The sequence below is a fragment of the Mus musculus genome, chromosome 13, assembly GCF_000001635.26.
Source record: "Mus musculus strain C57BL/6J chromosome 13, GRCm38.p6 C57BL/6J".
In the NCBI taxonomy this organism is placed as follows: Eukaryota; Metazoa; Chordata; class Mammalia; order Rodentia; family Muridae; genus Mus; species Mus musculus.
In genome coordinates, this window is record NC_000079.6 from 73,679,745 (window position 1) to 73,704,715 (window position 24,971).

General features: G+C 48.5%; 1 protein-coding gene and 1 long non-coding RNA gene across 3 annotated transcripts in view; one reads left to right on the forward strand and one right to left on the reverse strand.

Annotated features, from left to right (window-relative positions):
• Slc6a19 (solute carrier family 6 (neurotransmitter transporter), member 19) lies at window positions 1-21,036 on the reverse strand. Of its 2 annotated transcripts, NM_028878.4 has the most exons (12): window positions 20,688-21,036; window positions 13,203-13,343; window positions 11,937-12,074; window positions 9,972-10,153; window positions 9,757-9,867; window positions 9,301-9,413; window positions 6,322-6,450; window positions 6,021-6,177; window positions 4,451-4,655; window positions 4,174-4,333; window positions 2,251-2,413; window positions 1-2,088 (listed from the first exon to the last, which is right to left on the reverse strand). In NM_028878.4, exons 1-12 carry the CDS (start codon window positions 20,887-20,889, stop codon window positions 1,885-1,887), a joined length of 1,905 nt encoding a protein of 634 aa, NP_083154.1. In that variant the 5' UTR covers window positions 20,890-21,036; the 3' UTR covers window positions 1-1,884. The 2 variants fall into 2 exon arrangements, with proteins under 2 accessions (NP_083154.1, NP_001346532.1); NM_001359603.1 differs by lacking the exons at window positions 13,203-13,343; window positions 20,688-21,036 and adding an exon at window positions 12,745-12,892.
• Slc6a19os (solute carrier family 6 (neurotransmitter transporter), member 19, opposite strand) overlaps window positions 20,211-24,971 on the forward strand; it is a 9,896-nt gene continuing 5,135 nt past the window's right edge. Inside the window, exon 1 of the long non-coding RNA NR_168890.1 lies at window positions 20,211-20,379. This is a non-coding gene — a long non-coding RNA (solute carrier family 6 (neurotransmitter transporter), member 19, opposite strand). The remainder of the gene's footprint in view (window positions 20,380-24,971) is intronic.

Below are 24,971 nucleotides of genomic sequence, written 5' to 3' on the forward strand. Positions count from 1 at the left end.
TTAAATAGGAGTACTTTATTGAGAAAGATACATTTTAGACTCAACAACCAACCTGGATTTCTGTCCCAATGGAGACATGAGTCCATAAGGCATGAACCAGAGAAATCAGAGAATTTGGTTGGCCTCCAGCAAGACCACACAGGACCAGAAAGGAATCTCCATTATGTACATAACAGGGCATATATTTATGGCTATAAATACCAGCAGTATTTTTCCAGCTGAGGCTTCAGAGGCCCAGAGGAGGAACCCCCTGAAATTACTAGTGTGAGACTCTTCATATTCTCCCAGGGCCAACCCCCATCTTATGCCTCTGTATGGTTCTTAAGGTGATAGTACTCAGGGAATCGGTGTGTAGAGAAGGGTGTAAGAGGGCTCCGTGATTCAGCAGTAGGAGCCTCAGCTTTCTGGTGGGTGAGATGTGGCTGGTGTCACCAAATAGAAGGCACATGACTGGTATCGGGGCCCACCACAGTTTCTTACCCTTTTCTGTGAGGATTTTCAGAAAGTCAAATTCAACTTAATTTGGGCTTTCCCATGAAAATAGGACATCAGCTTTTAACAGAAACCCCAAGTCCCAAGTAGATGGGTAGATGTGAACCCAGGAATAACCAGCCTGTTGTAGGGAGGAGCAGACATAGCCCTCCCTGGCTTCACTGACTGCCACAGGACCAAAGACTTCTAGGCTTCAGTCACTGGGGTGCCCATTTTCCTTGGAGTGTTCTCAACAGCAGTGGCCACAGCTGAGTTACCCTGTAACCCTCCTTTTCCAACATTTGGCTAAAGATTTACAGACTCATTCCCTCTTCATAAGTGTACAGAGTGGCCCCTGATTCAGAAGAGAAGGGAAGGTCAGCTTGGCTGAGCAGCCAGCTCAGTGACTAATGATTAAGCAGGCATGCAGGAAGTGAGGGTGTATCAGGTCTGACTGAGACAAGTCTTCTCAGCCTTGTCAGTCCACCAGCTTCCTGTGCTTCTTACAGAGCAGAAGAACCTCGGTCCAGCCCTCACAGCAAGGGGCAGAGGGATGCCTGGGTAGTGACAGCATTACCAGGAGCCAGGCCTGCAGCACATACTCACCTCCTACCTTCCACTCAGAGGGAAGGAGACCAGACTGGGCCCTCCACATAATCACTTTTGGCTCTCTGCAGGGAAAGGTAGGTCCTAAGCTGTCTGTACCCAGGCTGTAGTCCATGCCCTATAGTGAGAGCAAGCGGAGGACCACTAGGCCATAGTGGTAGGCACTTCCATCAAGAGCATGTAAAAATATTTTCACATGTGTGCAATGTGTACAAAGATGGCATAGGCATGTACACATACCTATTTGCAATGAACAAACATAAATGAACAAGTGCATGCACATACACATACAACACAAAATTCACTTGAGAAGATACACACATACATACAGACATACATATATAATAAGTTTATGAGTGTGCATGTTCATACATATCATAGATTCCATTCATGAATATATGTATACACATGTGTACACAGATATGTGTTAACATGTGAGCATATATATATACATCTAGATAACACATGTGTGCATATATACATGTGTGCATAAATATGCCCTCTTCAGAATATATACACAAACATATGCACATCATATGTACATTAACTCACAATTACATGCATATACACTTACGTTTACATGTGGTAGATGTGATCTATATATACACATGTGTAAAACTGGTATATACACATAAGCATGTCTATGTGTCCCACATGTTTGTGTAACACTTGTATACACATCTGTGTGACATGAATACATGTATCTGTACTCACACATTCACACATATTACAGCCTACTTCCCCCCATGGGTCCTGCATCTTGCTTCCTCCACACACCATCTTCTGCCTTATGCAGACTAGGCCCATTCAGTTCTTAAGGTCCCCATTCACAGAGGCTGTGGACAGTGTATTGACCAGCCCATGGTGGTCATCAGACTTCTGACAACAATTTCTGATGAACTTGTAGATGGCAAAGCAGGGGATGGAGAGGCAGGGTACTCCAGCCACAGTGACCACAACTGCATACACCCAGTTGGGGTATGGAATCTTCTGAGATTTCGGGAACTCCTCCTGGGGAGAGAACCACAGGTAACACATGTGGAAAAGGCCTGACACCCCCATGATCCCACCTTTTGTTTCCCAGTGGAGCCCTTCTACTGCCCTCCCACCCTACTTCCTGCCTTCTTCCCCAACAGTTCTTTCTCCCCATCCAGACACTGTCTGGGCACTCACATAGTTAGGGTCCCAGATGCTATACATGAGCGTTTTGTTGACCTCAATCACAAAAAAGAAGAGGAAGATGACCAGCATGATCAGTGGACTGACCACTCTCCACGTGACTTGCCAGAAGATGTTGGGCTTATGGCCGATCATGAACTCGATGTCCTTGTTGAACCTGCAGCAGAAGCCAGAGTCACTGGAAGCTCATGAAGGTCAAAGACTGACCAGACTTTCTATATCTGGAAGTAGTTATCATCTTGGGGTGCTGTGCCTTAGCCTTCCCTTGATAAGGTCCTCTAATTTTGCAGGCAAAGATACCATCTGACCTTCTTGGAATCCCCACAGCACTGAGCTATGAACTCATCATCAGAGGTCTCATATCCTCACCTACTTCCTGTCATGTGACAATGAGGGCAGGGGGCCATCAGACTTTCCTCCTTCCAACTCACATAAGACTGAGCAACAGCAACCTGAAGTTAGGTGATGCACACCATTTCCTGGCCTGCTCAAAGGCAACTCTGTGGCAGAACTCGTTTATCATAGGGATTTGATGTGATCGCAATGAGGCATATAGAACTACTGGTGACTTTTCTGGGGCCCCAGCAGATTCTAGGGCTTAAATGCAGGTTTGGTGATAATCTTTGAGCAACCGGTATCGAGCCTATCACTAGTCATGTGCCCTCCTCTCGTCACATCTTTGGGCAATGACTTTCCCAGTGCTACTCAGTGGGGTGGAATTCAGACCCCTGTGCATGTGCTAGCTGCAGCCACTCCAGGTATCAGCTGATACATTCCTCATCAATGGCTCCTAGCATCATAAAAGTCACATGGCTGGCCCTGTGCTCCTCAGCCTCCACATTGCTTCCTCGGGCCTAGAGTCTGGTCTCACTCATGCTGATGTAACCTTGCCCATGTCCCCTGTGGCCTTCCACTTTTCAGTGACTTGAAAAACATTTTCCAGAATAGGATCTCTAGCAGAGGGCTAACACCAACTTAATTTTAGTGGATCGTGATGGATCGTTTTACAGGGATCACAACACAGCTTCTTTAGAAGATGTAGCTTCCTGGATCCCTGTCCAGCAATGGAAATGATGCCTTGAGAGATTGGGTCAAGCTGATAGTTGGAAGTGGCCCTTAAGAGTGGTCCTCTGTGCCTTTCTGTGCTTGAGTTCTAGAAATCTGCTGAGGCCTCCTTCCCCCTAGAAGAGCTTATGCCCACTTCCAGAAGTACTTCTGATGTAGATAGCTGCCAAGTGGATGAAGGGCATTGAGCTCCATCTTGCCTGAGGGTGTGTGATGTCCACGTCCTACAGAGCCCAAGTCCTGCCATCTTGCATGCCCCCCCTCCCTCCTCACTGCCTACTTCCATCCTGCTTTGGTTCTAGGCCCAGTGCTGATTATGGAACTCCAGACTGAACATCATATATGTGTGTGCATGTATGTATGTGTGTATGTATATGTATATATGTGTGTACATATGTGTGCATGTATACACACATATATACACATACATATAGTTTGTGTAATGAGGTGTGTCTGAATTTTCACTTGTATTTTCTTTCTCTGGCACCCAAAGTTACTACATGTCAGTTTCTAGTACACCTGTAAATTCCTGTTCTTGGACAGGAAGCAGGGGCCATTGGGAGTTCTATGTACTGTTTAGATCATGTCTAATAAGAAAGGAGGCACCACTTCATCAAGGCCAACTCTTCACCCTTTGACCTCTCTCCACCTCTTGGACCAAGTGCCAGGACGAAGCCAATGCCAGCCCGCTCCTACGAAGGAAGTCTCCACTCTCTTGTGCAATAGTGAAAGCTTTGTGCCATAGCATGCCTACTTCCCTTATGCCTACTTGGCTGGCTCAGCTTACCAAAGATTCTGTGACTCAGCTTTTCTGTTAAAGATGGCAAGTCGCCACGGAGCTACCCCTCCTACCTGTCAACTCCATACACGTAGACGACGGCAAACATCTCACAAAAGGCGATGATTAGCAGAGGAATGGAGCCAGCAAAGCTGTCCAGGAGAGAGAGCCAGTACTGGCCCGAATTCAGTGTGAAAATGAAGGCGATGAGATATGTCCCCAAGCAGATGAGGCCTGTGGCCAGACAAGGAGCAGAGCTGTGGCTACAAGGCTGCTCAACCCAGGGATACATCCACCCTTGTCATGAGGAACACAAGTGTGTCCCCCTTAGATGATAAGCTTCATACATACCTGTCAACAATTCTTTGGGCCACTTCTTAGGGGTGATATTGAGGTCCTGAAGGGGTACGACCACACCCTCCATGTTCCCAAACATGGAGGAGAGTCCCAGGCAGAAGAGCATTATAAAAAAGAGCACCGACCACAGTGGGGACACTGGCATCTTCGTGATGGCTTCCGTGAAGACAATGAAGGCCAGGCCTGTGCCCTCCACACCCTGTACCAATGCACAACACAAGGTCATCTCAGCTTTCTGTTCCTTTCTTCCCTCTTGGGGCAGCTATTGCTGTTGCCCTTCACTGCTTCCCCAGAGATTAAAGGTTAAGTCTCCTTTACTAAAGACACCATGCACTTTGGACACGGGACTCTAAAGAATCTAGCTGAATATGATCTGAAGACCTCCTTCTCAAGGAAGGAGCACCTTTCACAGTACCAAAGGTATTGAGTAAGCTGCCAAGGGAGGAAAGCAAAACAATAGCCCTCCTCAGCTGTGAACTATCACAAGGATTTCTGAAAGTTCAACAGTGGCTTTCATATCCTGGCCTCAATCAACAGCTGTTTTAACTGAACCTAAGGCCAAGTTCAGGGAAATCATGCCTGGTACTGGACCAAGCCAACTCCCTGGAATGTTGAGGTCATGGATCCAGAAGAAGAACTTGAGCTACTTTAATAAACCCACATAATTCCTAACTGCTTGCTGAGTGTCTATCCTTATAGCCACAGATAAGTATAGCCCTTATCCCTCATCAAAGAAACTTCTCTTTGAATCAGCTAGAGACTATTAACAGAAAATGACAATCAGCCAAAACACAGAGAACAGTGGATCTTGGGGTGCCCATCCCCAGTGGATGTATCTACAATACAACTATGTACCCAAGGTCCAGGGAACATTATGAAGGAGGGGACAGAAAGATTGTAAGAGACCAAGGATCAAGTAAACAGCTGTGGTATTGTGTTTTTTATGACAAGGAAGCAACACTCATAACACCTGCCTAAACAAGACCTGAAGAAAAATAACACCAGCAGACATGACAATGAGGTGGTGGAGACTGTAAATCTCACTGAGGGGAGAGGGGAAGGAGGAAAACACTCCTATACAAAGACCTATGGGCAACTAGGGAATGCTGAGAACAGGAGAATAGAATTCCCCCAAAGAAAAACCCTATCGCTGGTTATCCAATACCAAGTGACCACCCTGAAACAATATACATACAAGCCATGGTAAGTGGACTCAGCAGGCTGTGTTCATATAGCTAGGCATATATGTGTATTTATGGCAGTAACAATCAAAGAAAAAGAGACCGTGGATCTGAGGATTGAGGGGGAGCACGGGAGGGGTTGAAGGGAGGAGCAGGGAGTGTTTTGTATAATTGATTTGAGAGGCTGGAGGAATTAAGTGAGGAGAGTCATGATAGGCGAACAGTGGTTCCTTCCTCCTGCCTGGTTTTTAACTCCTGCCACTCTTGGAGGGTAAGATGCTGACTGTACAAAGACTCTCTGTATGACTCACAAAGACGAAAAGAGAATCTTCTTCCACTCCCAACACATGAGGCTTTGATGGCATGGAGATCGCTGCACCTACCTCAGAAAGGAAGCTGTTAATGTCACAGGTCTGAAACTTCAGTTGTGCATAGGCCTGGGGATTAGTGGCATTGCACCACTGTTGGTAGGCCTCAAAGTTCTCTGAAGTCACATTGCCCTCCGGCAGGTCGAACCCATTGATGAGGGTCAGGATGTTCCTGGGAATGATGAAAAGGGCTGCTGTGTGTCCTAGGCTGGAGCTGCTCAAAGGCTGAACTGGCAAGGGTTGGTTGGGCAAAGAGAAGAGGGGTCTATGTGGATGCCCTCTGAACACCGCCCCAAACGCTAGGGTGGCAACTCACGTGTTGACACAGTCATCAAAGCGCTCAGTGGCTCGGAAGCCAATGATGGAGTAGACCACGGTGGCCGCATACACAGATGTGAAGCCATTGATGACAGACACGATCACAGAATCCATCTCACAATTATTGCTGAGGATGAGAGGAGTGTCACCCCAGGACAGCACAGCTGATTCACAAGGCCCATATCCCACCCTCACCTGCTGAGAGTCAGCACACAACACAGCAGGTCCAGTGTGTTCAGGTCTAAGGCTGGACTCCTGAGTGTTCACCGATCAGCAAAAGGCTGATCTGATATAGGACAACCCAGGACCTCCTATGTGGACACATGTGACCACTAAGGACTCAAAGTGACCAGAGGGCTGTGTCCTGACCCTGAACCAAGCTGCTGTCTTCTTTACTGTGTTCCAGTCCTCCCAAACATACAGACAGACATTCACAGCTATGGAATTGCTCTGAAAGCCCAGGATACAAAGAGTTGGAGATTTCTAGAATCAAATCCCACCTTAAGCCTTAGACAAGCAGTCAGCCTCACAAAAGGCCAGGCCTTGACCTCATACTAACAGGCTCACAGGTCCTCATGGCCAAGAGGAAGAGGCCAAGCCAGGTTCTCTATGGCTTGAAGCCACTCTCCCAACCCAGGCTTCTCTAAAGATGATATTGTACTATTTATGCCATAGAGTTTTATTTATAAGAGCAATTTGGATTAGTATTTATAAAAGCAATTCAGTTCATAGGCCCCCAGGCCTAGTAGAACCCCAGAGCTGGGTGGGCTACCTGCCTGAAGTAAAAAGGAGGAAAAGAGATTCTAGAATTTTCCAGGTGGAACTTGGCCACCTTTGCTGGCATTTGAGACAGGGTCTGACCATCCTGAACATCTGCCCTTGCGATGTCTATGCCTCTCAGAAGGATGGTGCTCACCCACAGCACAGAGTGGAATGTTCTAGGCCAGGTCCCAGACGTATTTCTGACCAGCTAAGAGACCGGGTTTATGCAAAGAGTCAGCACAGATCTGTATGTTCCTGACTCTCAGGGACATGGAAGATGTGGACTCAGCTCAGGGGCTGACCCAACTCTTTGGCCCTTATTCACCCTCAGCCCTCTGTGACCTGGACCCCACACTGTCTTCCTGACTGAAACCTTTGCAGTTCCATCTGGAGATACTCAGCACAGCTTGAACATACCCTGATCCCAGTCTTTGAACCCCAACACCCAACACTGCTGCCATTGTGCTGCCCCATGCTGGGTCAAAAGCAGAGTACACGACCATCAGAAAAGTGCATGTCACACTGCAGCACAGCCACCCCACCTGGAAGGAAGGCTACCCCCAAAACACAGATAATTACAAAAGTTGACAAGAAAGGGAAACAGAGGCCACCCTGCACAACTGGAGGGAACTTGTATTCGCATGGTACTGTGGAGAGCAGCCTGTGGGTCCTTAGACGGCTGATCATGGAGTAGCATGATGGCAGGTCTCCTCCCAGATATACCCCAGAAACATGGCAGCAGCACGTGTGGGGCAAGCACCTTTCCCAATTAAAAGCAGAAGCAGCCAAAGTCCCTGCAGGTGGGTGAGCAAGCACATTTAGGCTGTCCTCACAGCAGATGGTCAGCCAGCCACACCAGTCTGTAGTACCAACACACTTTACAATCAGGGAAGCGTCATGTCCGTGAGAAACCAGATGCCAAAGACCCCACCCCTCCAGTTCTACCCACAGGGAGTAGTCAAGCAGACAAAGCAGAGGCAGGAGCCAAGAAATGCAGTGGACCTGGGAGTTCAGGAATGCCTGCTCATCAGAATGTTCTAGAACTAAATGGGAATGGTGACTGAACAACTGTATGAATGTGCTAGAGCCATCGGACTCATGTGAATGGATTCATGTAGTCTAGTGTGGATGAACTGCACAGAATACAAACTGTCTGAATAAAACTGCCATAAAAATAATTCACACACAGCTCCATTTGGGCTCTACCTGCAGTGGCACTTCTAGGGTTGCCTTCTAGAACATTTTCCATGGCATCAGAATTGGCTTGTGAAGAAGCCTGAGACCCATCAGTCAGTGACTAAAAGACAATAGTTCAATAGAACACCTGCCCATCCACCCAATTTCAACACATCTTCTGAAGGGTCTGCACTCCCAGACCATAGGGACCACAGACCCTGCCCTCTAAGAACAGAAAGTTCCTGTGGCATGCCTATTGAAAACCACACCTTCCAAAACAGACATACTCTGCTTGTCAGGCCCTGCCTCTACTCTAGCCTTGTCTGCAGCCTAGGTCTCTCCATGGGGTTGCCTATCCTGAGCCCTTGAAGCTCTGTTTGTTCTACCAGGAGCCTCCATCCACTCCCTGACCATCACTGCAAACCACCTCAGGCTTATCACTGCAAACCACCAACTGATCCCACTGCTTTCCCCTGACCAACACTGGTCACAGAGGATGGGTCTGATTGCACTAAGCCTGCATAGTTTTCCCTAAACCTTTGTGGGAAACAATAAATATCACCTATATTCTCTCTGAATGTTTGTGAGTGTTCTTCATTGCTTAGGGACTTTCCAGAAGATGTCAGGGTCACAGCTTTCAGGATCTTTTCTGGGTCCAGGGTGAGCTCTGGGGGCACCAATATACCTGGGAGTTCTGAGGTAGACTGGGAACAAGGTGGCCATCAAGTTTGGGAGTGGAGAAGGGAGCATACTAGACTAAGCAGCAGAGATTATCAAGGGATCCAGCAAGGGGAGATCCTCTCAAAGCCTCTGTTTCTGTTCCTGCCAGCTCTGTGCTTAGACAGGGCTGGTGGAGGGCAGCTCAGTCACACTGGCCAACACTGGTTTCGGAGACTGTGCTTTTGAAAGCACTTTCCTTCTTAACCGCACAGCATAGTTCTACATGGTCTGACGGAGAAACTAGACTCCAGAAGCAAGGTGCTCTTAGGGGCCCCACAGCTCCTATCCCTGGGAGCCCTCCCTTCACCTCCATACTCACTGCACAGAGTTGTAGCTGGAGAAGGAGATGAGGCCCCCGAAGGCCAGTGAGAAGGAGTAGAAGACCTGAGCACCTGCATCCAGCCACGTGTTGGGGTTGCTCAGCTCTGTGATCTGTCATACAGGGACTCAGCTGTGACCACAGAAAGCAGGCCTCCCCCTCCACTGAGGAAGAAGCTATCTCCTTCCCCAGGAGTGGATGCCATTCTACACAGAGGAGAAAAAAAAAAAGACAAGCCACCCAAGAATTTCCCTCCAGGATACATATGTTAAAGGCCCACCCGTAGGCTGACCCCTTGCCAGGTCCTTATCAACCAGGACACTAGCCTCGGCATCAGACAGTTGGCTGTCACCATATAGAAATGAGCTGGCCTTGAAGCAAGAGAATCCAGCATGGACTTCTTCCTTGGGATCTGAAGGCCTGGGGTAGTCAACTGGTAGATGGCAGAGAACTCACATTGGGTGTGAAAAGGAAGACAATGCCGTTGGTGGCACCCTTCAGAGTCAAGCCACGGATGAGAAAGATGGTCAGTACAACATAGGGCAGGGTGGAGGTGATGTACACAGCCTGTGAGGAACAGGGTGGGGAAGACACAGTGTGGGATGGGTGCAGTGGTCAGACAAGGAAAAAGGGCCAATTCAGGACACATCATGATCAGTTGCATACTGCACCTTCCCAGTGGTCTCGATGCCACGGATAATACACACATACAGCACACTCCAGGCACATGTCAGGCAGAGCAGGATCCACCACTGGATGGAGCCTGAGTCACTGATGGAAGTGGAGATATTAAGAGTCTCTCGGTACCAGAAGTAGTCCACGGAAGAGCTCTTGGCACACTCTTCCACATAGCCTGCAGAAGCAGAGCACATATCAAAGTTTGGGTCAAAAGTGGGGACAAGCTAGAAATAAGCCAGGGGAAAGGACAAAAACCTAGCCTCTGTCTGAGGCGTTCACAACAAGAATATGTTTGTGCACATGAATATAGCCTCACATGTACACATGGGCACTTGTGAATACACCCACACATCTGCATCCACACACCACACACGTGTGCATGTGCACACTTGTTTGTACATAAGTGCTCATCTATGTGAAGTCTGCTAAGAGCTGTTGGGCTCTGATGTGGATCCAGGCCTCTGAGAACCAGCTCCTCCCTCACTCCTGGAAGAAACTCCCTATTACACCTGAAGTAGCTGGCACACGGTCTTTGGGACTCTATGGCCATACCCATGATCATTACAGTCCAACTCTGTTATCACCATAGGTGGTGGTTATCTCACCACCTCTTCCTCAAAGAACCAACTGGGGCTCTCCTACCAGAAGAAATCAAGATCCTGGGGAGGACTTGTACTTTGACCAAAACAGGTCCATCTTGATAGACTCCTAAAGGTTCATGTGAGACCCTCAGAGCTACTCTGCTAGTCAGGACAGTGGTTACCAAACAGGTTGCTCAGTCTCCTCTGCAGCTTTGTGTGTCTGTGAGCCAGATGTGTCCCATAGATCATGGGCAAAGACACATGCCTCTCTGTCTCCACAGGAGAAGGGCCTGAGATGGTACGGGTGACTTAAGATGCTTGTGGCAGTGTGATCTCTTTGTGCAGAGACAGGGAAAAGAACTAGAAAGTCTCCTATCACGGATCTGTACCCTCTACTCTTGCTAGTGCTGCTTGGTGACTTGGAGACACCCGAATACTTCTCGTGGCTCCTCTACTGATGGTCTCAACCATGTGACCATTATGACATAGGAAATCACCTTGTGTAAGGCTTTCTTCTTGGGCTGTGGGTTTCTGTTTTGTTTTGTTGTGAGATGGTTTGATACTGAAGCCCATGCTAAACTGAAACACACAGTGCAGATCATGCTGGCCTCAATCTGTAGCAATCCTTTTGCCTTAGTCTCCCAAATGTTGAGGTGATAGATATACCTGTGGCTTCTCCCTCCGCCTCCTTCGTCCTCCCCCTACCCTTCCCCCTCTCTCTTTCTCTCTGTGTGTGCATTGTTCTCTTTGTGTGTGTGTGTATGTGTGTGTGTGCCTGCATCTGCATCTGTGTCTGTGTATCTGTGTGTACATAGAGTGTGCATTCATGTGTGTGCAGGTTCAGGTGTGTGAAAGTTCATGTGTGGAAGCCAGAGATCAATTTTGAGTATCACTCCTCAGGAGCTATTCATCTTATTTTTTTTTTGAAACGAGGTTTCTCACTGGAACCTAGACTCACTAATTAGGCAAGGCTGAGTGGCCAGCAAGGCCTTAGAATCCCCCTGTCTCTGTCTTCCTAGCTCACTTGTATTATATGCAACACATGCTTGGCTTTTTATGTAGACACTGGAGGGTTAACCTAGGTCCTCATGCTTTTATAATAAGCACTTTAAACTGACTAGGCTACCTCCCTAGCCCATACAACATGAATTTTTAAATGTTATATGCTTTAAAAATTGCTCTAGGTTGGGTTTTTTTTTCTAACTCTGGTCTCTAAGAATCTAATTCTTAGAAAATGAGAAGGTATCTGGCCACAAGGTCTAAGAAGTTGCCAGCAACCATTTCTTCCACTCTCCTACAAGCTATATCATGTCAGACAGACAGGGGTGGGGGTTGGGGGTGGCATCAGCATTCCCTTGTGTAGGGCAAGTGGCTCACCTGTCTGGTTCTGGTTGAGTGGACATTCACTCCATGGCAGAGGTTCCTGAAAGGAGTTGAAGAAGTACCACATGACCCAGGCGATGATGGTGTTGTAGTACAGGCCCACCATGAAGGACACGAACATGGAGGCGATGCCTGTGGGGAGGGATGGCACTGTGCAAGGCGTACTGGTATCTCTAGCAGGTGAGTGCATGGGTACCCATCTATGCTGTCCTACCCCAAGGAGTTGGTAGGACATTGGGAAGGGCCTGCTCCCCGACCTGAAGAGCAGATACAGCCTCGACCTAGAAATGGAATATCATTGTATGATCACCTGATTCTCCCAGAGTGAGCTCAAGGTCCCAGCATTCTATACCCTCGCCTGCTCCACCTATGGCCCCAAAAGATTTATCCAGGCAAGTGGTCCCAGAGCCCTTGCAAAGAGCCTTTTGACAATGTCAGTGGGGGTGGCTCTGCCTCGGGGAGACCTACTTGGCAATTCCCAAGCCAAAGACAGGTGGATAGATTCAGGAAAAAAAAAATCTCTGTGAAGAAGCAGTGAGAGAGACGAGCAGAGATCGTAGCGGGCAATGGCTCAGTAGCTGGGGAGAACGCGTTGAAAGAGAAGGGAGGGGAAGTGAGAGCCAGAGTCAGGAGTGGGGGCTGGGGGGGGGGGGGCAAGGGCAGGGAGAGCTTGAGGGTAGGGAGAGGCCTCTGGGTGAGCTTTGAGCTGTCCAGCATTGGGCTTCTGGGATAAACATATCTGAACTCTCTGTCCGTGGACCCTGACCTTCCCTTCCCTGGCTGGAGAGCCCGAGCCACTTACTTGCATTCTGAGCTCTCAGTGAGCCGTGTCCTCTTCGTGAGGCTGGAGGTTGGACCATCTCCAAGCCAGAGTTTGTAAATGAGTGACCACACCTAGGCTGGTGGCAGCGCTGGGCATCCTTACTGAGTGTGTAGGAGTGGTCAGAGTAGGCAGCCTGCAGCTAGCTCCCCCTTCTGGCCCTGGAGGCTTTCTCTCTAGGTAGGTGGGAATAGGGCCTCTCCCCCAGCCTCTAGATCTTCCTTGTGCCCTGGGCTGTGGGGACTCGGGCGACCTCTGCTGGCCTGTCTGTTCCCTGATGACTATGAGCCTGGCCTAGATGCTGTAACACTCCCATGGATTCTAATGAAAGGTTGCAGAGGGCGTCTGTAAGAACAGGAGCCTGGAACTGATTGGGAAAGCTAAGGAGGAACCAGACAAGCCCTGTAAACCCTAGGCCATCTGGGAGAGTTGACACACACCTATACCCTTCAGAGCAGGGTGGATGGAGCTCCACACACCCATGCTGCCCTTGCGTAGCCTCTGACCGATGGCAAACTCCAGGTACAGCAAAGGAATTCCCTCGAACACCAGAAGGATGAGGAATGGGATCATGAAGGCCCCTGGATGGGAAGAAACAAGACATGCCATTACAATCCAGGACACCACCTGGGGACAGACACTTTAACACCTTTAAAATAACGATTAGATGCCACCAACACCCCTGTGGCACTTGAACAGAGCTGATATGCAGTTGTAAGCCATGTGAGTGAGGCCGCAGTAAACTTCACAGCCTGGAAGTATCCCTCAGCAGGTAGACAGTGTCCATCATCACATGTAAACACTCTCTGCTGGCTTGAAGAAAACTGCCATTTAACAAAGCATGTGACAGTGCTACCATGCTCACTGAGAATAACAGAAACCCAGAGGAGCCTACTGGCTGGCTCCAGGCCTCACACTGGCCAGAGGCTCGTGGACAGAAGGACAGAGTCACAAGTTCTGAGAATAGCTGCGCCTAGGACAGTGTGTCACTGCACAGTCAACTAATGGTAAGTCTGATGTCAGACACCAGCATGAAAAGGGAACTCTTTACTAGTGGTGTTGGGCAACATGGAGGGGAAGCAAGTACCCTTTGGCTTAAAGCAGCTCCACTTGCTGGTGTATGTTCTTTACTTCAAAGTGTAATAAGTACAATAATGGTCTCAAATAACTGACCACACTGCCCTCATCTGTGCAAACCCCTTTGTTCTATAGACCTAACAAACCCTAATACTAGGAAGTGTGCCCCTTCTGTGATTTAAGAAAGCAATCTTCAATGGTGTCCTGCATATTAATTATATTTCTATAAGAGCTAAATTAGTGAAAAAGTTTAAATAATGTATACTAAATAACAATATCGGAACTAGAGTGACGGCTCAAAGGATGCTAAGCACTTGCTGCTCTTACAAGTTCCTTCAGTTTCTAGCACCTGCATGGTGTCTCACAACCATCTATAGTTCTAGTTACAGGAGATCTAGCCCTTTTTTCTGACCTCCATGGGAACTAGGCATGCACATAATACATATACATGTTTGAAGGCAAAATACTCATACACATATAATAACTAAGTAAATCTTAGAAAGAAAAAAGAGCTGAGCATGGTGGCACATGCCTTTACTCTTAAAAGGAAGATCTCTGTAAGTTCTAGGCTAGCCTGGTCTACATAGCAAGTTCCAGGACAGCAGATCTATATTGAGAAACCTACCTCAAACAAGAAAGAAAAGAAAGAAAGAAAGAAAGAAAGAAAGAAAGAAAGAAAGAAAGAGAAAGAGAAAGAGAAAGAGAAAGAGAAAGAGAAAGAGAAAGAGAAAGAGAAAGAGAAAGAGAAAGAGAAAGAGAAAGAGAAAGAGAAAAAAGAGCAAGGGAAGGGGAGGGGAGGGGGAGAGGAGAGGAGAGAAGAGAAGAGGAGAGAAGGAGGAGAGAAGAGAAGAGAAGAGAAGAGAAGAGAAGAGAAGAGAAGAGAAGAGAGGAATACCACTACCAACAGAGAACCTGTGGTATAGGAGAAAAGATTTGCAAACTACAAGTCTGGTGAGTTATTAAAATTCTCAAAATATTTAGAGGACAAAACTCAAACAAAATTCAACTAAAAGAAGATAACAGATCCCCCCAAAAAAAGATGTTGACCCAGAGAAGTCACAGAGTCTATTAACACATAAGAAAATGTTCACATCACTGAGCATGCAGAAAATTCAAGTTCAAGTTATGAGTTACCACCTCACACCATGAGGATAGCTACAAAAGCAAGAAAAAAAGGTATAAGGTCAAGAGAGGTGGAGACTAAAACCCTCTGTGCTGTTGGTGAGAAAACAGAATAGTACAACCACCATGGAAAACAGTGGAGTCATTTGTGGAGTGAGACTAGATACAGAACAACCATGTTAGCCAGCAATTCCATATGTAGGTCCCCAAGAGAATTGAGAGCAGAGCCTCAATGAGGTGTTTGACGCCTGTGTTCAGTAGCTGAGTGGATGAACACACACCACAGTCTATCCCATACAGTGGGATTTTAACAGAAGGAAGAAAATGGAGGATTTGGTTAAGTTAGGCAAAAATCCAGTCACCAAAAGTCCAAATAGCCTACTGAACAAGTCCCTGGATACAACATATTCATGGAAACCATAGAGTGGAGGTTGCAGGAGCAGGAAGCAATGTGGGGTGGTGATAATTGGTGACAGTTTCAGTTGGAGAGGATGAGAGTTAGAGATATGGACCACGGTCATACTGTACAGCCTTAAGAACACACTTAAAAATAGCCAAGAGGTACATTTTACAATGCATGTTTTCTCACACATGGGTGCTGAAGGCAGAAAACACATGAAGCTCTCTCTATACCTACAGTGGCAATCTTACCCATATCAACTCCCTCTCCTCTGAGAGACACTCTAGCTATCACATTTGGCCTCGGGTTTCGAGCATTAAGAATTAACCTTTGGGGCTGGAGAGATGGCTCAGTGGTTAAGAGCACTGATTGCTCTTCCAAAGGTCCTGAGTCAAATCCCAGCAACCGCATGATGACTCACAACCATCAGTACAGCTACAGTGTACTCATATACATTAAATAAATACATAAATAAATCTTTTTTAAAAATAACCTTTGAAGTATGCTGCCCTGTGGGCATTTGGAAACAGTTGTAGCCCAGTGCTGGGGTAGAACTAGACAGAAGATGACCTATCCCAGAGAAGCTGCCATGACAATGGGAAGACTGAAAGATTAAGTACTTGGGAGCTATTTTAAAATAAGGATAAACCTGTGCTGCCCTGTGGGAAGTACTGCTTCCAAGAAGGCCTGGTTCCATCCCCACATGTGTCTTGTAGGAAAGCCAGCACCAGGCTACTGCTGAAAGAAAGAGCTGGCATGAGCTTTGGGGCGATCACAATGCTTAGGAGAATTTTCATGGGTGTTTACTCCTAACATCATCACAGTAGTCCATCTTTTTAGAAAAACATAGGCAGAGAAGTGCAGCAGAGAGCTGCCACTGTTTCTGTTGTTTCTGTTGGAGGTCTCAGTGAGGCTCAGTGAAGCAAAGCACAAGCTGAAGCCAAGTCCTAAGAACCCAGACTCAAGAGCAGCCTGGCATTGGGAGTGTACAGGTCCAGCCAATGCCTTGACTCTCTTTAATACTTAGGAATCACTGACCTAAGATAGAGAAGGACAAGTAGGATGGGGGATAGATGAAAAGGTATACAAACAAAGAGACTGGGGCAGACAGAGAGGCAAGAAAAAACAGAAAGAAACAAGGGAAGAGAGAGAGAGAGATCAGAGACAGAGAGACATGGAGAATCAGAGACAGAGAGGAGAGACAAGAAAAAAAAAAAAAAAACAGAAAGCCAGACCAGGAGAAGCAGACAAAAGAAGAGACAAAGGTATGGAGGAAAGTATAGAGAGATATTCTCATTTCTCTAAAGGTCCTTGGGTCCATGGGGTGGACCAAGTAAGTGAACCAAAGACGGTAGGCCAGTTCTTGTTGTGCCCCATATAGGGGAGCCAGTCACATGGGGGTACGTCAGCTGCAGTGGTGCCCAAATGGCAAACTTAGTGCAAGACCTGGGCTTCTGTAGAAGCTGGCAGGATGCCAGCCCTGGATAGGGGTCTTCATCTCTGAGCCATTGTCCCACCTTTCCACAGGGTGTGGGGGCAGCAGAACAGGGTTCAGGTATTGGCCACAGCGACACTGGAGCTCCAGGATGGAGTACCAAGGACTAATGTCCAAAGGTTCCCAGAGATAAGGCCTTTCATGCTGCCCAGAGTCCTCGGCATTTGCTGTTTACACAGAAGAGAAGCACCAGAGCGGGGAGATAGTGGCAAAGTGGGGCTGAAGGGAAATGGAGTGTGCAGCTTGAATAAAACCAGTTCTGTCTTTGAATCATGGTTGGAAAAGTAGGAGTAAGGGGAGAGATGGGAAAGCAACAGAGGAGCCAAGAGACAGAAGGCAAGTGCTTGAGGTGGAGAGAGGTCTATCCTCTCCTCTTTCCAGCAAGGGTGTGTGCTAAACACACCTGCATATCACTGTACACAGGTAACCAGGTCTAGACAGGGGGTGGTGGACTCACTCTGGGGCTGTAGAGCGGATGGATGGAAAAGGTTAGAAACCTTCCGTGGGGGGTAACCTGATCCTTGAGGGAAGGCAGTGACTCGCCAGGCACCCATGGCATCCACTTTAACCACAAGTGCTGTTGTTGCTTGGACACAGAGGAAAGGTGGGTTTCCCAGTGTCCTAAGGCTTGTAGCCAGGCCCAGGACATATATGGACAACCATGTCCAGGACAGATGCCTACTGTGATATGCTGTACCCATGCAGGCTCTTGAGTATCCTGGGTAGATATGGTAACTTCCATGTGTGAGAAAGTGGGATAAGGGGCCAGCTGAATGCCACTGCTGTTGGAGCCACCCTCAATATCTCCCGTCACATTCTTTCCATTTCACAGGTGAGAATGCCAGAACCAGGTTGACCTAAGAGGCTGATCTTGGACTGCTCTGTGTCTACACTACCTTTGAGTACAGTTCTCAGGAAAAGGGCTTGAAGCAAGCCCATTTCACCCAGGATCACCATGGGAGTTGGTGACAGGCTTATATAATTTTTGGTGGACAGTCTGAGTTCCCCAGAGTAAAGCGACAGAGGAACCAGGGCTGCCTGCTTCTCATGTCTGGTCCACGATACACTGGGAATATGTGTAGTTGACAAACCCAAGAGCTATCAAAGGGCAGAATATCTAAGAGTCTTGGATCCCCAGGGACACCACCCAGCTCCATTGTCCTTGTCTATCAATAGTCTCTTGTCCCCTCTCCAAGAGCCTGTGGGGTGCCCTCAGTCCTCTCCATCTACTTAAGGTTCCTCTGAAGACTAGATGAGGGCAGCAGCCTCACCTGCAGGCTTTCTCTGCCAGGGTCCAGAGGCTCAGTCCAGAACAACAAATCTACCTTGCAATAGAACTGTTTCTTTTTTTTTTTTTTTTTTTTTTTTTTGAGACAGGGTTTCTCTGTGTAGCCTTGGCTGTCCTGGAACTCACTCTGTAGACCAGGCTGGCCTCGAACTCAGAAATCCGCCTGCCTCTGCCTCCCAACTGCTGGGATTAAAGTCGTGCGCCACCACGCCCAGCAAACTGTTTCTAAGAAGTCATTAAAGCGCCGGGCATCGTGGCGCCCACCTTTAATCCCAGCACTCAGGAGGCAGAGGCAGAGGCAGGTGGAGTTCTGAGTTCGAGGCCACCCTGGTCTACAAAGTGAGTTCTAGGACAGCCAGGGCTATACAGAGAAACCCTGTCTTGAAAAAAAAAAAAGTCATTAAATCAAGAAGCCAACCCTCAGGTCAGGAGGACCATCTCTGGGTCCTGCTCTCCTGACTTCACCTGACCCAAACATAAATTTTCCTTCCTTCTGGGTGATGTTCCCTCTCCCTCTCCCTCTCCCTCTCCCTCTCCCTCTCCCTCTCCCTCTCCCGAGTGTGTGTGTGTGTGTGTGTGTGTGTGTGTGTGTGTGTGTGTGTGTGTGTGTTAAGGGTGTCAATACAGGCCAGAGTGACCCAAAGACATGTGGCTCCTTCAAGAGGTGTTCTCCTCACTTTACCTAGGCTGTCCCTCTAAAACCCAAGCCCAGGGCCTCTCAGAAAGTCAAGGCTCAGAACAGTGTGCCCAAGGGACCAAGGCTATGGCCAAAGCCCTCACTGCCCTCGCCCCACTGTCTTCCCAGAGTTGGCCCAGAAGTCTGCAGTACTGCCTGATCCACAGACCACTGCACCACACACCTACAGGGACGGTGCCGCACCCCACGGTCCCCAGTGCATTGTTGGCTTAGAGTGGCTCATTGTGAGCCCAGCACCCCAGGCACAGTCGTGATCTCAGGTGCTGGGAATCTCCAGCAGATTCCCACTGAAGCCTGAACTATAGACACAGCTCTTTTGTGGAAATCCTGAACAGTTGTTTGTGGCCTAGCCCTTCTCTCCTGGGCACAGGAATGACCTGACATATCTGCTCCTTGCCTCTAACCCTCCATCCATTTGACACATCCACACCCTACAAAGATCCTCCACATCAGGGTAGTACAGGAGAGCCTAAGGGTGCCCTGCCTGGGTGGAAGTGGGAAGAAGGCCAGAGTCTGTTTGCTGTGGGAGTGTCTGCAACCAAATGTGGTCCTCAGAAAGTAGAGAGGATCCGAGAACAGGAGGTTGGAAAGCCTTGGGCCAATTCTGTTGAAATCACCTGGGCTCTAGGTGAGGTCACTCGGGCAGCAATGCCTGGGACTGTCAGTTCCCTCACTTGCTGTGGAGCCTGGTCTAAGTGAAATGCACTGGCAGCGTCATCATAAATAGCCAACCTACACATCTACACAGCAACACAGTGGCCATTTCAGCTTAGCTGTGACAATCATCACAATCCCATCACAATGCCAGTGTGTGTGACTGCACAAACTGGAAGTAAAGAAACCTGAGTCAGAGAACCCCGATTAAGAGGAGAATGTCTGGAACCCATACAACTGCACCTGTGGCACACCCAGGCCCAGCAGAGCCAGTTCCTACAGCAGTCAGGCCTGCCCAGACCTCCATTGGCAGCTCCACATTAAGAAGACAGAGCCTAGGCTCAAGGTGAGGAGGCAAAGGCAGAAGTCACACACACACACACACACACACACACACACACACACACGGCTGTCTGTGATGGTGTTTGCTAGTATGTATGAGTGTTGTGTGAATGTGCAAGTACATGCATGAGGGCTTAGTATCAACTGGAAGATGTTGTCTCTTTAATGTAGGAACCTGTGGGGCAGCTATGCCTGTGACTTCTGTGCCCCAGCTGTGTCCTCCTGAGTCACCTGGATGTGTGTTGCAGAATCCCTTTAGTGGAACAAGGGTCAGAGCCTGGGGCTCTCTGAAGAGGGGGTGCCGCTGGGGAGACATGGGGCCTCACTGGGAAAGCCAAGGTTCTCTTAAAGGCTGCCACATGAGCTGAGGCTCGTGAGTCACCGAGTGCGGCAGCTCCTCTCTACGCATGCTGGTCCAAGGCCAGTCAGGAGTTCAACAAGACCGGCTCTATCCATGCCCTGTCCTCTGAGGATCACCCTTGAGAACCAACTTTCCCTCTTCCAACAGGATCATGCAGTACCCACCTTCAAAGTGGGCCTAGGTGAGTGTTCTGCTCTCAGGGAGGGATGTCAGGGGACTACCTGTACCATCCGCATCTCCAGGGGGAGGTTTTTCTGCAGCCCCACATAGACCACCTCATTCACATGGGCAAGAGTAGAACACATGTCCCTCGGCAACAACTTTAGAGACTATTACCCTACATCTTCCTTCCCTACCTGTGACCCTCTTCAATACTGAATCCTGAGGAACATCCATCCATGTCCTTGGTCTGTGTTGCTTACTCTTGGAAGCAGGAGTGCTATAGCTTCCACCCATACCTCACCCACCGACCAGGGTCCCGGGTCCTACCTCCTCCATGGCTCTGGCATAGGTAGGGGAAGCGCCACACGTTGCCCAGCCCCACACAAAAGCCCACACAGGTGAGCATGTACTGGGCCTTGTTGTCCCATTTGGGCCTGGAGCCGGCCTCTTCCTTTTCAATGACCTCTAACTCATCCAGAGATGGAATCCGCTCCTCTAGGCCAGGGTTGGGCAGCACAAGCCTCACCATGGTGGTCGCTGGGCTGGGCCGGGCCTGGCACACTCGGGCAGCTCGGCAGCCAAAGGGCAAGTGGTTGTGTCCAGGAGCTCCGGCTCTTTATAGAGAACCTTTGGCACCTCAACCCAAGCACCTGGGCCGAAAGGAGGCGTCAGCAGATCCTCAGGGCGCGTCCTGCAGAACTGTTAATGCCTTATCTGCAGAGGCACCCAGCCTAACCAGCTAAGCCACCCCCTCCATTCACGGACAGGAGATCCTGCTGAAGGCCTGGGCACCCCTCCTCCTGCACAAACCCAGACATAGGCCAGGGTTGGGCGTGGAGGGGGACAGTTCAGACCACTCCTCAGGAGAAAGGGAGGCATCTCCAGCAAATAGATCAAATAGATGGTGTCTGTTGATGTCCTGTACAGACCAGCAGGATACTGATTCTCCCTAGACTATTGGAGCTCCCAGAAATCTGTTTCACCCATAGGAAGCTGAACAACACCATTATTCCTAAAGGTGGCTGAAGCCCTGTTCCCTAATTGCTGCTCACACAAAGTGCCACAGTATGGCTTGGGTTCTTCCAGGCACAGCTCCGTGCTCTAAGTGTCCCTCGGACGACCTCTGGCTACCCCCAGCTTCTAGCTCCCTGTAGTATTTGTTCTTCCAGGGAGCACTTAAGGGGTGAGGAGACTGTGCCAATGCCAGGCAGCTACGATGATGAAGTCTTGCCACTGGCAGAGTGACCAGATGGGAGATACAGAGAAGCCAGCATGACATCAGGGAGGGCCACCGGTTGCCAGGAAAGGCTGGGGTAAAGGGCCTTACTCAGCCTTCGAAGCTAGAAGTCCAAGAAAAGGCTACCAAGGGTTATGTCTAAACTAAGACCAGAAACAGAGATAGTGTTCGTTTCGTGCAAACATTGCAGGGTAGGACTTAGGTGGGGCATGCCCTCTGTTCTGAGCCCTTCCCCTCTGCCTCTCCTGCCTACCCCATGACTCCCTACCCCTGGGAACTATCCTGAGCTTCTCAAGGGCCAAGGATGTTACCCTATCCCCTTTCTCAAATTCCCCTCCCACCTACCTTGGTCCAGCCTCAAGGGTCAGCTCTCCAGGGGGCCCTTCCTGGACTCTACTGACCCAACCTCCCCTACATCATGTCCTTGGCACACGTGACCTTCCTAGAATTCACAGGACTTTTAGTGTTCTGTTGTCTTTTTCCTCTTCCTTTTCATTGTGCTCTCTCTTTTTTAAATGATGATAGATACACTTTTTAAATTCTGTCTCTGGTTATTTATTTCATCAGTGATCAAAACACCACTAGATGCTAACACCCCTAAAGCCCAAATTTGTCCGTTTCCCCTACATTAGTTCCTGCTGATATCCCTGAATAGCAGAGATGAAGGGAGGGCATCACTCAGGGTAGAGCAAGTGCAGGGGCCTGACCTTTGACCAAACACACTGGGAAACTAGTAGGGTGGAGGCCAGGGGCAAGATGAAGTTTACATTCGAAATATCCTGCCTACAGAATGTGAAGGAGAAGGTGAAGAAGGACCCTGAGATACAAAGACAGAGAGGAGGAGACACAAAACTAGAGATAGGGAAAGATTCAGAAAGATAGAGGGATAGAGATATGAAGGAAGAAACAGAAAGACACAAAGAGATGACAGAGAGAGAGAGAGAGAGAGAGAGAGAGAGAACGAACAGGGACAAAGAAACAGACACCATTATAGAGATATGACCCCCAAAAGACCCACAGAGACAGGGGCAGGAGAGGGACAGAGACCAAGAGAGATACACGGATAAATAGATAAAGGCACCAAAGACAGCAGTGCAGAGCCAGAAAGAAGCTCAAACACAGGCAGAGGAAAAACAGAGACAAAAATAGAGACAGAGATAGAAAAAGAGACAGAAATAAAGACAGAGACTGAGAGACAGAGAGAGACAGAAAGGCATAAGGAGATAGAGATAGAAACAGAGACAGAAAGGAAGGAACCAGGCCAGGTGGTGGGACCTGAGAATATGGAAGGAAGGACAGTGTGGACTGGGAAGGAGATGTAGCCTGGCCCAGAAGACCAGCAAGTAGACTAAATTAAGGACCCAGACCTGCTCTAGAGACACAGTGTGAGGCCTATGGGGGTGGTAGAGAGGACTCTATCTATGCAAGCCTAGCTAAGAAGACCGCACTTTTTCCCCCCCTCAAATCCTCTAGACCCTCCCACAAAAGAAATGAGATAGAGAAACTGGGTTATGGGCCGATGTCTCCTGGGCAACAGCCTACACAATCAGTGCAGAGACCTTACATCCTGTGGGTGAATTGTACACAAACTGTCTAATGCCTGTCATTTCCTGAGAAAATGGCGGAAATGACTCTCACTGCAAGACTGGTGCCCAGACTGAGTGGATGGGTGGGGCTGCGATTCAGGACTGGGGTCCAGATGGGGATTTTACTATAAGCTCTATGGGGTCCTATCATTACCACCTATGTCTTCTGCATGTGCCTTATCCACTGAAGGTGTGATGCCAGGTGTCTCCCCTGCCTTAGAACCTAAGTAGGCAGATGAGGGCAGAGGCAGCTCTCTAAGGTCAGAGCCAATCCTTTTTCCATCTGTGGATCTTGCCTCATGGCTCAGCATGGAGTGAGGCTCAGGCAGATGCCACCCTCTGTGATGCCACCATTAAGGGCCTCATGGTATCCCTGCTTTTTTGTACGAGCAGAAAAATGACCCGGTCCACAGGTCAGTCAATGGGGTCTGCAAGAGAGAGAGTAGGGACGTAGGGGCAAGAGACTAAAAAAATAGAAACAAGACAGTCTGTCTGATCAAGTCTCAAGTCTCGTTTATTAGAAGGCAACTATGGGTATATATACACTCTCTGGGGAGTGCAGCTGGAGACACTTAACCACAGGTCCAGGATGTATAGGAGAAAAACAAGATGTTATCAGAGTGTGTTCAGCTGTGGTGGGCTTCTTGCAAAAACATCATGCTAGGAAGATAAGTCTCGTCAGAGTGGAAAAGTACCACCTGTAAGTAAATAGCCCGAGATGGCTGCAGAGATGATAGCGGCTTTCTGCTAAGAGTCGGCTCTCAACAGAAAAGGCCTTCTGTGACCTCAGCTCTTCAGTTGTAGAGCAGCCCAGAACAGCATTTTCATGTCCAGATATTGTCCAGATATTACAAGATCCTGCTTCCTCTTCAGAATGCTCTGATGTCACTATTGGCAGAGACCACCAGCCTCCAGGTGATCAGCAGGGTGCTACCTGCCTGACTCTTAGTCCTCACCCCACTTGAAGACCCATCTAAGTCTCTCTTTTTGCACAGTGCTATTTCCTTCCTTGACTACATAGCTTACAGGTTCTAGGCAAATTGCTGGTGCCTAAGGCTGTTGAATCCAGATCCGTGTGTCTCTTTCTAGTGGAAGAATTCATGTGGACAGAGAACCACATATCCAGCCCCCAGATAATCTATCCAAGTTTTAACCTCTCCTTTCTCAACACGTACACAGGAGCAGCTCAGTAGAACCTCAGGAGACTGGCCACACAGGGCCTTCCAGACAGGCAAGTTTCCTTTCAGAATCTAGGACAGTTCAGGACAGCAAGTGAGAGAGGGTGGAGTGGCTATGTGAACCTTTTGCTTTTACTAAAGCAGCATGTGAAAATAATAATTTTTTAAAAAAAGATTAAAACTTGCAGAAGATATTGTTGACCCAGTCCTCAAATCTCAATGATCAGAAAAGGAGGAAGCCTCACTTAGCACCTGAGCTGAGGAGGTAATCAGGACAAACAGGACAGGGTCCTGCAGAATGGATTCCACACACACTGATGGGTCTGTATCCACACACAGCCCACCCAACTGGTGGCCCTATGCCAGCATCTGGGAGCAGATGACTAGTTCATTCTCTCAGGAACAGTTTTTACTATAAATGCAACCCACTATATTGAGAAGACAGGTGTTGCCAGTTCCATGCTGGAAAAGACACCGTGATTCCTCTTTGCCCCTTAGTTCACAGTTGAATATGCAGAACACGTACCCTTCCATCTGTCCATCCCTCCATCTGTCCTTGCTTACCTCCGAAGTCCCAGTATCTATATCTGGCTTTCACTTAACATCGTAG